The sequence below is a fragment of the Condylura cristata genome, unplaced genomic scaffold (genome assembly GCF_000260355.1).
Source record: "Condylura cristata isolate star-nosed mole 26May11 unplaced genomic scaffold, ConCri1.0 scaffold00051, whole genome shotgun sequence".
Taxonomy (NCBI): Eukaryota; Metazoa; Chordata; class Mammalia; order Eulipotyphla; family Talpidae; genus Condylura; species Condylura cristata.
Genome location: NW_004567152.1, coordinates 1,045,930 through 1,058,760, shown reverse-complemented (window position 1 = coordinate 1,058,760; position 12,831 = coordinate 1,045,930). Strand labels below are relative to the sequence as shown.

Here is a 12,831-nt window from a genome sequence, read left to right as displayed (position 1 = left end):
TTTAGTTAAAAATTAAGTAAATAAAATAAAATCCCAATGAGAAAAAAACTAATTAATGGTAATAACATTCCCACTGCAACCAAATAGAAGTGTTCTACATGTTTTCTCAAAACATTAATAATTTATCTACCTAGAAATTCCATTAACAGGTGTCAACCCAAATACAAATATACTAATTTGAAGGACAGATGCACTACTATGTTCATTACAGTCTAATATGCAATAGCCAAGCTAGGAAACAACTTACATGCCCCCAAACGTGGGTAGATCATGAAGATGTCTCTCTCTCTCTCACATACACAGGAATACTATTCTGCTATTACCACAAAAAACCACAAAACAACAACAACAACAAAAAAAAACAACTCTGGCCCTCCCTGGTGGCGCAGCGGGTTAAAGCACAGCACTGAGAAGCTAAAGCCACTTCCGCATGACTTGATTCCTGCCTGCTCTGGAGGTGACCACATGGCGTGGCAGACCTCTCCTGACCCGCCCGCTGCTCCCCTCAGCAGTGTACTTCGTCGATCTGCCTGTTCTGCTCCCCACTCTGTCTCTGGTGAAGCCTCTCGCCGCCTTTGAGCCTCTGGCCTGTACCCCAATTCTGTATGAACAAATAAAAATCTTTAAAAAAAAAAAAAAACTGAACTCTGGCCACTTGTAACAACATGAATGGAACTGGAGGGCGTCATGCTAAATGACATAAATTCAAAGGAGAAAGACAAATACTAGATGATGTCCACTTATATGTGAAATATAAAGAAACAAAACAAAGGGCTACATAAAACCAAACCTATAGCCAAACTGAGAAATCTGACCATAGAACTGAGGATACCAAAGGAGGCAGAAGGTAAAGACCAAAGCGGGAAGGGAGCAACATAGGTTAGCTATGGTGGAGGCCTATAGGAATTTGAGTCATGTGTGTGGTGTGGAAATACCTGAAGGGGGGAGATCCTATATCCCTAAACCACAAATGTTGCAAACCAATGTTAAAATAATTTTTAGAGGTCACAAATCCAGTTCATAGGATTCCACTTGTCCCTACAAAATTAAATTCTCCTGAAAAATAAATTCATCTCATCGGCCCAACAAGTCTTATGTTTTTCCAAAATTAACTCTTAAGTTTTGACAAGAAACATAAAACATTTTGGAGTTATTTGAGTCAGGTGTGTTGAAGGTCAAGCCTCAGCCATATCTAAGCATGTTCAGTAATATTCAGATTCATCCAGTGCTCAGAAGGAGCTGAAGGAACTGAAAGGCAGCATGCCACAGACCACCCGAAATAGAAACTTGACCAATCATATCTGCTCAACTTACTTTTCACTTGATTTGCACTAATATGCACTAGTTAATTTGCATAATGGGCTAACAATAAGAACCTGATGCACTTCTAACTATAATTTACATAAGGAAACTGTCCCAACTTTTCTAGCTACAGTGATGTCATCTCTGATTTATGATTGGTATTGCCTTTTCACCTCTTTTCCTGATCAGTCTGGCTATATTTTTTATCAGCTTCTTGAACTGTTTAAAGGATCAAATGTTATTCAACTTGATTTTTCTATATTTTAGTTCATGGATTTCTGTTCTTATTCTTCTACTTACTTCCTCTGCTTCTCTTTTTTTTTTTTTTGTCATGTTTACTTCCATTTTAGAGTCAATGCTAATCAATTTAGATTCTCTAAGCTTTGTGTAACAACTTCTTAATACCCAACCCCTGATCCCAAACAATATTACTTATTTCTGCTTTTTCTTTTTTTCTTCAAAGTACCATTTCCAGGTTTCAATTCTGTATTGGTCATTATTGCCTCAAAAATGATACATAACAAACACCTCCAAATCTCTGAGACTTATAACCATTTCTCCCCTTCCTCCCTCCCATTACTCACAGGTCTGTCTGTGAGTCTATCGGGGTTTAGATTATCTTGGCTAATCTTGTCTCCAGATTTTATATTAGACTCATGTCTGCCCTATGTGGGGATACATCATACTTACAGCAAGAACAGAAATACAAGAGTGCAACCCAAAATGTAGGATATTTAAGTGTCTTTCAAATCATGCCTGCTACTATCCAACCAGACAAAACAAGTTACAAGTCAAGGTCCATGTGTTTCACCCACCCAACGACATTAAGCAGAGTAATTTAAATGTTTTGGGGGAAACTCCATTATTTGGATTATTTGTCTGTCGTTATTACTCTTGGTTTATAATCATTTGTTTTATCTCTTTGGATGTCAACTTACTTTTCATTAATCACTGCAAATGAACAATTGTAGAAATAATTTGAAGTTTATCTCTTTCCTAAAAGAATTTGTTTGCTGGTGACAAGAATTGACATGATTTAAATAGAATCCCAAACAATTCATGCTCTCAAAATAATATACTAGGATACCTCCGGCGGGGGGGGGGGTGTCCCAGACCCCAAACTTTAAAAATAAAATTATCTATGCATACAAGAACTGGGGTGCAAGCCAGAGGTGCAGTGGGGAGCGGAACAGGTAGATGTACTGAAATACACTGCTGAGGGGCGAAGCAGGCCGGTCAGGAGAGGGCTGCTGCACCATGTGGATCGTCTCCCTGGCTAGGGTTCTAACTTCTGTAGTAGCTCAGATAGCTTCATAGGGCTGTGCTTTACCCCGATGCACCACCACGGAGGGCCCCCGACTCCAAACTTTACTCTTCTAAAGATAGGCGAGTATTAAAAGTGCTGCTCAGAGTATGAACTTCGTAGCCACTCTTCTGGAATTGCCCCTCAGGAGAAAGCATCCCAAAACCAGGGCAACCTCTTTCATTTCCCTGTCTCTTCCTAGTACACTTCTTATTTCAGAACCATCTGCATGCATCTTCAAATGGTACCTTACAAAAGGGGATGCAGTTGTGGGCTCTATTTCTGGACCTGCTATCACTATTGTGCGACCAGACAAGCAGTGGTATATTTGACACAGTAATTCTACAAATCCTATGAGCCAGGGAAGATGTTTCCTAAGTGGGGGTGGGAGGGGGAGGGAAGGCTGAGCCAAGGCAAAAAACACCTGTCACACATACTCCCAAAACTCCTTCTGAAGTGTTTTGAAATTGAGTAAACGACAAAACTCTTGTCGCCAAACTCGACTGTCTAGTCTATAGTCCTCCACTCTACCTTCTGAACCAAAGAAAGGCGCCAAACTCAACAGTCTAGAATTTGACAGGGCACAGCAGGAAGATTCCACGCAAAGGCAACCTGTAACTTGATCTACCTCTCTTAAAAACCCCTCACTCAGAGAACTTGCTAAGGACAGCCGGAGCATGGGCTCCCCACCGCGCACCTGCCAACTGCAGCCCTAGCGGCCACCTATTCGCGGTACCTGCTCTGGACTTCAGTGGGAAGCAGCTCGGGACCGAGTTCACTTTCCTTCGCACACTGCCCTAGCAAGCCCCTGCACCTCGCCCGGCCCCAGTTCCCATACTCCTGCCCAGACGCTGGGCAAAGCAGATTAGTTCTTGCTCGTGAAAGGGCGGCTATGCGCGGAACTACTTTTCGCAGACCCTTAGTCGGTGGGCGGAGGGATCCCACCTCAAATGCGCAGAGGCACCCGCGTGTGGGGCGCGATCCCAAGCTGTGCGCCTGCGCGGCGGCGGTCACCCGGGCTAGGGTTCGCCTTTCTCCGAGTCGGCGGGTGTCAGTGCCCCAGGCTAGGGGAGCCGCCGCCGGCGCCGCCGAGTCCGCACCCGCCATGGCTCAGGTGCTTCCCATCCGCCTTCAGGAGCACTTCCAGGTGAGCCCGTGCTCGGGCGCCGAGACCCGGTGGGCTTTAGGGGCGGGTCGTGAGCTCCAGGACACTTGTCCTCTGGGAACTGGTGGGAGTCAACTGAGCCACCGCGGCCCCGGACTCCGGTGGACACAGCGATGCTGTGCCCGCACGTGCGGACTCGTCAGGTGTGCTGGTGGCCGAAACCCGTTATGTGGTGGGGCTGTCCGCTCAAGGAGGGTCGCCATCGGGAAGCCCTTCTTACTGGCTCACACTTGGAGGAGCTACTGAAAATGTTCCCTCTTAGTACTCTGAAAAACTTTAACTGGACTGACTAGCAGTGTACATATATTGTAGCCCCAAACTTGATAACTAAAATCTGTCTAATCCTGAATATGCTCTTGGAATATGCTTACACCTTAGTTGGTGTCTGTTGGCTACCTGAGTCACTGGGGTGGCTTCGAGAGGGAGTGTCCTTAAATCCTGTGACCAAAGAGGAATGTTATTGTGGTGTGTTTTGGTAAGACCCTTTTAGTACAGTCACACTGCAAAGTTACCTTTTTAATAAGGTCTCCTGTAATTCTCCTTATATAGTTAACTTCAGGAAGTTAAAAATTGGCTGGCTTTGTTTGGACAAGGGCACTGTGCCTGGCACAGGCACTGTGCAGAAAACTTCACTGGCATCAGTACTTGTCACCGTCAAGGGTGATACTTTACAGGTGGGGAGGAGATGATATTGGTTGAGTCATAGCGAACTGCTCTCTCCTAATGCTTTATGTTTAATTATCTCAGTCCCTTAATACACATGTGATTTCCCTGCTTTCTAGATGAGGAAACCAAGGCAAAAAGATGTTAAATAAATGATTTCGCTTCAATTATTCAGAAGTATGAGCTGGACTCATACTACAAAGGAATGAAGTGAAGTGAAAGGTCATGTTTTCACAACAAAACACTTTTAACCCTGTATGCAAATGACCCAGGGATTCTTACACGATCAGTCAAATCCCCTCATTCTGCAGGTTGGAAAATTGATGCCTAATGTTCTGCTAAGGTCACTTGGCTAATGATACAGCCGGAACTGTGTGGAGATCAGAGTAACCATCTCCTCTCTGGACTCCAGTCTACCACTAAGCTGAGCCTTTTGCCAGCAACTTGAAATAGCAAAATATTGCTGCTGATGATAAGTAGTAACAATTGATCCTTTATTGAACCACTTCTCTTGTCCACAACTGTACTTTGTATTTTATAAATCTCATTTAATTCTGATGACAATTGAGCACAGAAAGGTTAGGTAATTCAGGTAAAATTACACATCTAGTAAGTGACAGCTTAACTTCTAAAACAGATCTCTGATTCCAAACACCACAAACTATGTTCTTTTCACAAAGCAGAGAAGCCATAAAGCATTTAAATTTCCCATCAAAGTTCATAATATCCTGAAGGGAAGGGATGTTAACTGTAACTTGGAAGATACTGTGGCTTGAGGCGTACAGGCTGTATAGATGGAACTCTAGTTTGTGGTTGCTAAGCATTAACTGAGTGTTAAAGCTGCTTCTTAGTCTGCACACTCTCCCGTTGCTGCAGAAGTTTCTAAACTTAAATCTGTTCCCGAGATCCCTGGTCCTGTCCCCCTCGCTGCCAGTAGCTGTTTGCAGAAAACAGAAGTCATAACCTAGATTGTTCCTCACCTTTTTGCCTGCAACCTCACAGACTTTCTGTAGTCATCCTCCCCTGCCTTCGTGTTACCTCCAATATGGGTTTCTTCCTCTTGTCTGTATTCTGGATTCAATTAATACATTCCTCCCTCCTTTAACCAGGTCTTGTTCAGTAGCCTCTTCTCTTCTGATTTTCATACATCCCCTCACAGTGACTTCTCTTGTGTTTAACCACACTTAATCTCTCTCCTATCTTTTCTGTCCTTTTGAAGCTCCTACTTCATGCCCGACTTTGTGAAAGAATAGCTTTACTTCTCCATCTCTTCCCTTTTGCTCCTTAATAACCTGAATCTAGGTCTGCCCACACTGTCCCTTGAGATCACACATCATCATGCAGATGTTTCTGTAAAGAATTAGATAGTATGTTAGGCTTTGAGGGTCACTTAACTGTCTCTGTCACATACTTCCCCCTTTTTTTCTTGTGAAAAATGTAAAATCTATTTATAGGTTGGGCCATACAAAAACAGGCTATACTTTGCTACCCTCTGCTATAAATAATAATCTTAGCCCCACTACCATGACAAATGTATTCCCTGATTTCTCAGCCACATTTGTACTATTCCTTCCTATCCCCTCAGGACCCTTCTCTGTTGCTTTTGTTGCTACCACAGTCTACCAGTCTTTCTGTCCATGCCCCACTTTTGTTACATGAGCTTGTGATCTGTCTTGAGTCCATTTTTTCTTTTCATTCATTGCGTAGTTTGTGTGAGTGCCCAACTCTTTGTTTCCGGGCAGACCACTATATTTGCAAAGCTTCAAATCTGTATATAGGAGATGCAATGGCAGGCTCTGGTTAGGAGCACAGACTGAACCCAAATGAAGGATTTGAATCTGGATTCACTGGCCATGTTAATTGGAAAACTTTTGTAACTGTTTTTTATGCCTCCATCTCTTCATCTGTATAGTTATTGTGATAATGATGGATCATTATCAATGATTATCAATGAAATAATGAATATGATTAAATAGTGTAAGATTAATAATTTAAATAGTGATTAAATGAATGTGATTACTAGTGTAAAATATTGAACAGTGTCTTATATTTATAAGACCTGAGTTCTTGTCAGCACTTATTGCCATTATGAAAGCTACCTATTGGAGAAAGCCATTGGATGATCTGTAGGTTCTTCAGACATACATATTCATATTCCTTTTTTACCTCAATGTGTATTCTCTCCATTTTCCAGCCAGGTCAGTCATAGGTTTTACATGTCTTGTTAGTTCTTCTTCCAAATTATTTTTCACATTATTCTGCTGCCACTATCTTGGACACATTTCTCATCTAGGTAGCTACACTGTCTTTGTTAATCTTCCTTCAGTTTTGCCTGAAGGCAAAATGGACTACCCTGCTGCAGTCCACTCTGTGGCACACAAACAAAAAAGATCTCAAAGGGTAAACATCTAATTGAAGTCCATAAAAGAATGGGTCCGCTTGCCTCCAGGGTGAAAATATCAGACTCTGAAATATGCATAAAGACCTTCTCAGCTAACCCAGCAATCTGCTCAGCCCTCTTGCCCTTCAACCTCCTCTGGAGTCTGGACATTTGCACATGCTGCTGCCTCTCTCCAAAAATAGTTGTTTCCTTCACTCCTCTCATTAACTAGCCATGTCCTACTTAGCCTTCTGGTTGGCTGCAATGATACCTCTAAAAGCTGTTCCTGACTGATGTATTCAGAGTGAGGAGCTCTTCTTCTGTGCCCTGTGTCTTTGGATCTTCCCTTATGAGGGCTGTCTTCCTATGGTATTGGGATTCTTTCTTTTCCCTGTTGTGCTGATTTACTGTAGTCTACCTTACTAAGCACACTTTGACATGTCTTACTGAATTTGCTTTGTCTCTGCCTCATCTTGACCTGATCATGTACCCAAATCAAAAATTCATAAGAAAGTAGTGCTCTCTCTCTAAGTAAGTGTTTCTTCAAGGCTTTGATTATCTAGTAGGTCTCTGAGGTGATGATCTTAATAGATACAGAGTGTGTTGTTGGCTCCTACTACTGAATCCTGTAAGTATTTCTTTCCCTCCTTGCCCTTATTCACTGAACCTACTGTTTTTGGTCTCTTTTCCAACATTTTCTCCTTCTTTCTTCTCTTGCTGGTGGCCTTAATGCCATAGAGATATTATGATCACTCTTGGCTGGATGAAGAAGGATGCCACAGAGCTGGAATAGCAAAGTGACAAATTTATAATCTAAACAGATCTTGACAGGCTGAAATCCAACCAGTTGACATTTAACAGGGATAAATATAGGGCCTTATGCATTGGTTTGAAAATACAGAAAACCTGCAGTGGTGTAATTTGAGACCGTGTCTGTAAAGCACTATACAAATGTAGTTATTAACCTAGCCTGAGCTAACCTAGTCCTAGAATTTTAGGTATGTTCTGGAAGAGATCATATTATTACCATTCTTCATAGACCTTCATTTACAAAACTCCCTTCTCCCCCCCCCCTTTTTTTTTAAGTTTTATTTATTTATGAACAACAGAACTGGGGTATAGGCCAGAGGTGTGGGAGGTAAGAGTGGAGAGACAGAGTGGGGAGCATAACAGGCAGATCGATGAAGTACACTGCTGAGGGGAGCAGTGTGTGGGTCAGGAGAGGTCTGCCACGCCATGTAGATCACCTCTGGGGCCAGGCATTGAACTTGCACGAGGTGGCTGTGGCTAGCTTGCAGTGCTGCACCCTAACCTGTTGCGCCACCAGGGAGGGCCCAAACGTCCCTTTTAAGCTAGGATAAATTTGTTGGTACATTTGAAACATAGATCTTCTTAAATTGCAGAGGAACTAAATCTGACTGCTTGAAACAAGTACCTTGTTTTATTGTTAATAATTTAGCATACATGTGATGGGCCACTTACAGGGATAAGGCAGTGAAAGAGCCTGGGGAGAAGACAGATTCAGGAGAAAAAAGGACCAGCATCGCTTAAGGCAGCTGAAACATTTTGCTTCTTGAATATGGGCAACTGCTGTTTCCACCAGCAGTCCTGTATAAACACAGCTGCAGTCCTGGTAGTCAGATTACTGTCCCTAAGCCTCTTAAATATAGAAACCAAAGAACTGTCAGATGAGTAATTTCTTTTTATGTTTTCCCTGTATCATATTTGAATTTGAATTTGTTTAATTACAGACCTTGAGCACTAAAAAGGATCATTAAATAGTATTTTGTTTTCTTTGAGTTAACTCTTTAACTTCTGTGGGCTGTTTTAAATGTATAGCTGTTGCCCTGATGATCTGCCCTGATGGCGCAACAGGTTAGAATGCCGCACTGCAAGCTAGCTGCAGCTGCTTCAGTGTGAGTTTGATCCCTGGCCCCGTAGGTGATCCACATGGTACTGCAGAACTCTCCTGTCTCGCCCCTCAGCATCGATCTGCCTCTTCTGCTCCCCACTCTGTCTCTAAGAAAGTCCTTGTTTTTCCTTCATAAAGGAAGGAAAGCTTTGCAGGATAAATTGTTCTTGGTTGGCATTTTTTCCTTGGGGTTTTTGAATATGTTGCTCCATTCTCTTCTTCCTTTAGTGTTTCTTCAGAGAAGATGTTATCTTGATCAGTTTTCCTTTATAGGTTACCTGTTTCTTCCCCCTCATCAGCTTCATTTATTTTTCCTTCATCTTGGACTCTTGGAAAATTTACTATCAGGTGTCTTGCTGTTGTTTCCCTTTCATTGTGGTAATTTGGTGTTTTAGCTTACTGTAAGTCTACTTTCATTTCTTTCTTCATGTTTGGGAAGTTCTCTTCAGTCATTTCCTTCAGTAGTTTCTCACATATCCTTTGTCTCTCTCTTCACTTTCTGGGATTCCTGTGATTTTTTTTTTCCCCTTTGTACCTCTCTTTTCATTTCTTTTTATTTTTCGGGGGTTGATTCTTTTTATATCTATAGTATCAAGAGTACTCATTCTTTCATTTCATCTATTCTGTTTTCATGGCTTTTTCTAGAATTCTTTAGTTTCTCCACTGATCTTTTAACATTCGGTAGTTCCTTTATTTTCTTATTTAAGGATTCATTCTCATTCTTCAGTTTGATTATATTTCTTATATCATCTTTTTCTTTTTTTCACTTGTAAGTTTTTAAATTATAGTGATTCCGAGTTCTTTGTGTGTCAGGCAGAGAATTCTTCGATGTCAGTGTTGCTGGATTTTTGGAGACTGATTTTTTTTTTAATGTAGTATGTTCTCACATAGGGCTTTTTGTGGGCTTACTTGACTATATGCATTTTTCTTTGCCCCCATTGTTTGTGTTCAGGTTTGTTTTATGGAAGAACAGATCAAAAAGAATCTAAATGAAATGAAAATGGAGAGACAAGCTACCAAACTTTATGGGATGCTTTAGAAGCAATACTATACGGGAAGCATACAACAATACAGGTCCACTTTAAAAAAGAATCTCTAACAACCTACCTAACTCTTCATCTTGGGGAACTAGAAAAAGATCACAAACACCCTATATCAGTAGAAAGACAGAATATTCAAGCAGAAATAAATGATACAGAAAACAAAGATAATCCAAAAGACCTGTGAAACCAAGAATTTTAACTTGAAAAAATAAACAAAATTGACAAATCATTTACCAGGCTCAAGAAGAAAAAAGAAAACCCAAATCATTAGAATCAGAAATTAGACAAAGTTATAATATTGGGAATAAAAAAACCTGTTACAAAATTCTCCATGCAAACATTGGATAACCTAGAAGAAGTGGCAAATGTTCAGACTCATACAACCTCAACAATTAAATCAGGATGAAATAGGCAGCTTAAACTGTCCAGTCACAAGGTCTGAAACTGAAAGAGTAATGAAAACTCTTCCTAAGAACAAAAGTCTAGGATGAGATAGCTTCTCCAGTGAATTAGACCAAACCCACAAGGGTGATCTCATACCTGTCCTACTCAAAATCTTCAAAACAAAAAGAAAAAAGGAAGAGTAAGACAAACATTCTCTGAGACCAACATTATCCTGATTCTATAATCAAATAATGACAGTACAAAAATAAATTATAGACCAGTATCTCTGATGAACATATATGCAAAAATACAAACCAAAACAGCAACATATCAAGAGAATCAGCCACTGCAATCAATTAGACTTCAACTCAGGAATGCAAAGCTGGTTCAGTATATATAAATAAATCAGTATCATTAATCTGATCAACAATCAGAAAGATGCAAACCACATGATTATCTCAACAGTTGCCAAAAGAGCATGTAACAAGATTCACCATCCATTTATGATAGAACACAATAAAATGGAAATAAATGGAACCTATCTAAACATTATAAAAGCCATATATGATCATACTCACAGCCAACAACATACTCAATAGCAAAAAGCTGAAAGCATCCCCACTTAGATTAGGAACAACACAGATGTCCACTATTACCACTGCTACTCAACATTGCCAAAGCAATTAGGAAAGAAAAGCACATAAAAAAAGAATCCAAATTTGAAAAGAAGTGAAACTGTCACTACTTGCAAATGATGTGTTAATATACTTAGATAATCCAAAAGTATTAACAAAAAAAATCCCACTAGAAATAATAAATGAATTATAGTAAAGTGTTGACACAAAATCAATGCACAAAATCAGCTGTATTTATATATGCAAACAATGTATCAGAAGAAAGGGAAATAGGGAGTACAATCCCATTTATAATCAGGCCAAAAAGAATGGAACACCTGGGAGTAATCTTAATGAAGGAGATGAAGGATCTATCAATACATATTAAAAACTAAAATACTCTGTTGAAGAAAGTAAGAGACAAATGGAAGGATACCACATGCTCGTGGATTGGAAGAATTAACATAATTAAAATAACATTACTAATGAATGTGACTTGTAGATTTCATGCAATGCCTACCAAATGACATTTTCAAGGAAACAGAACACACAATTACCAAATTTATATGGAACCACAGAGGGTCCCAAATAATTAAAGCAATCTAGAGAGAAAAGAACCACTGTACCACTGGTGCCAGTGGGCATGACCTTGAGATGCTCCTACTACAGTGTTGGGGGCTGAGGACCTGGCTAGATCTGGTGCAGTCCTGCTGGGGTTTGAGAGATCTATATTGCTGTAGGTGGGACATTAAATGCTTGCCTTGGAGGTTGTCGGGTTTCTGTGCTACTTGTCCCTTCCCTGATGTTACTCATAACACCACGCTGGGTCTGGTGTAGTCCCACCAAGGTTCGAGAGAGCTCTGTTGCTGTGGGCAGGCCCATGGGCGCTTGCCCTAAAGTTTGCCAGGTCTCTGTGTGCTACTCGAGCCTTTTCCTCATGCACCTGCACCTTCCACTAGGGAATATTTTTAATTGATTATTATATAATAATGGCAAGAATTACAAGAAAAATTGCATCAGATTTTACCGGCATTTATTAGTGGGAATAAATATCTTGTCTTCTTTACCTACAATATTTTCTTAATAACAAAGGTGGGCTAAGTATGGCAAAATGTGAAGATTTGATAGTTGGGTGTTACATGCTCTCTAAATGTTATTCTATACTGATGATATTTAATAATAAAGAAAGACTGCTTAAGTCTCCTGAAAATGTGCCCCCAAATGAAGTTTTCATGTCTTCTGGTCATAGCTGTCAGCAGCTACATATGGGTCGCTCAATAGCAATTACTATTTTCATCACGGTGGGTGCTAGAAAGTGTTAATGTGTCTTGTGTATCTTACCACTCCAGAGTATAGCACAGTGGCTAGTAGGTAGTATGTGTTCAGTACTCAGTTATGGAACTAATTTATGAAAATTTCTTGCTCTGAGAAAATCTCTCAAGTTTGGGGAATGTAATTACCACTGCCTCTTTTATATGTTTAAATGAAAAATTAATTTCAGACAAGAGCATTGCTATGGTTTAGAGCACTATAATATGTATACAGAAACTGGGGTACAGGCCAGAGGTGCAGGGAGTGAGAGGATTCACCAGAGACAGAGTGGGGAGTAGAGGCAGATGTACTGAAGTACAGTATTGAGGGGAGCAGTGGGGCAAGACAGGAGAGGTATGCCTTGCCATGTGGGTCACCTTCCTGGCTGGGGGTCGAACTCATGATGCAGTAGATATGGATAGCTTCATAGTGCTACTGCGCTTTAACCCCTTGTGCCACCCAGGAAGGCCCATACTCCACAATTTCTTCATTCATCTTTTGAAGGACACATTCATTCATCTAATGAAGGTTGGTCTCAGGACTTGGCAGTTTTGGACAGTGCTGCTTGCTATGTATGAGGTGTAGATACAGTTTTTCACATTAGAGGTATTACCAGATCATATGGAATTTTCAGTTTTATTTATTTTATTTTTTTTTAAAGATTTATTTATTTGCACATACAGAACTGGGGTACAGGCCAGAGGCTCAGGGGCGGTGAGAGGCTTCACCAGAGACAGAGTGGGAAGCAGAACAG

General features: G+C 40.7%; 1 protein-coding gene across 1 annotated transcript in view; it reads left to right on the top strand.

The window, feature by feature from the left end:
* Positions 1 to 3,684: 3,684 nt before the first annotated feature.
* CLTCL1 (clathrin, heavy chain-like 1) overlaps positions 3,685 to 12,831 on the top strand; it is a 116,544-nt gene continuing 107,397 nt past the window's right edge. Inside the window, exon 1 of the mRNA XM_012734280.1 lies at positions 3,685 to 3,752. Within this exon, the coding sequence (XP_012589734.1) occupies positions 3,711 to 3,752 (42 nt within the window). The 5' untranslated portion in view covers positions 3,685 to 3,710. The remainder of the gene's footprint in view (positions 3,753 to 12,831) is intronic.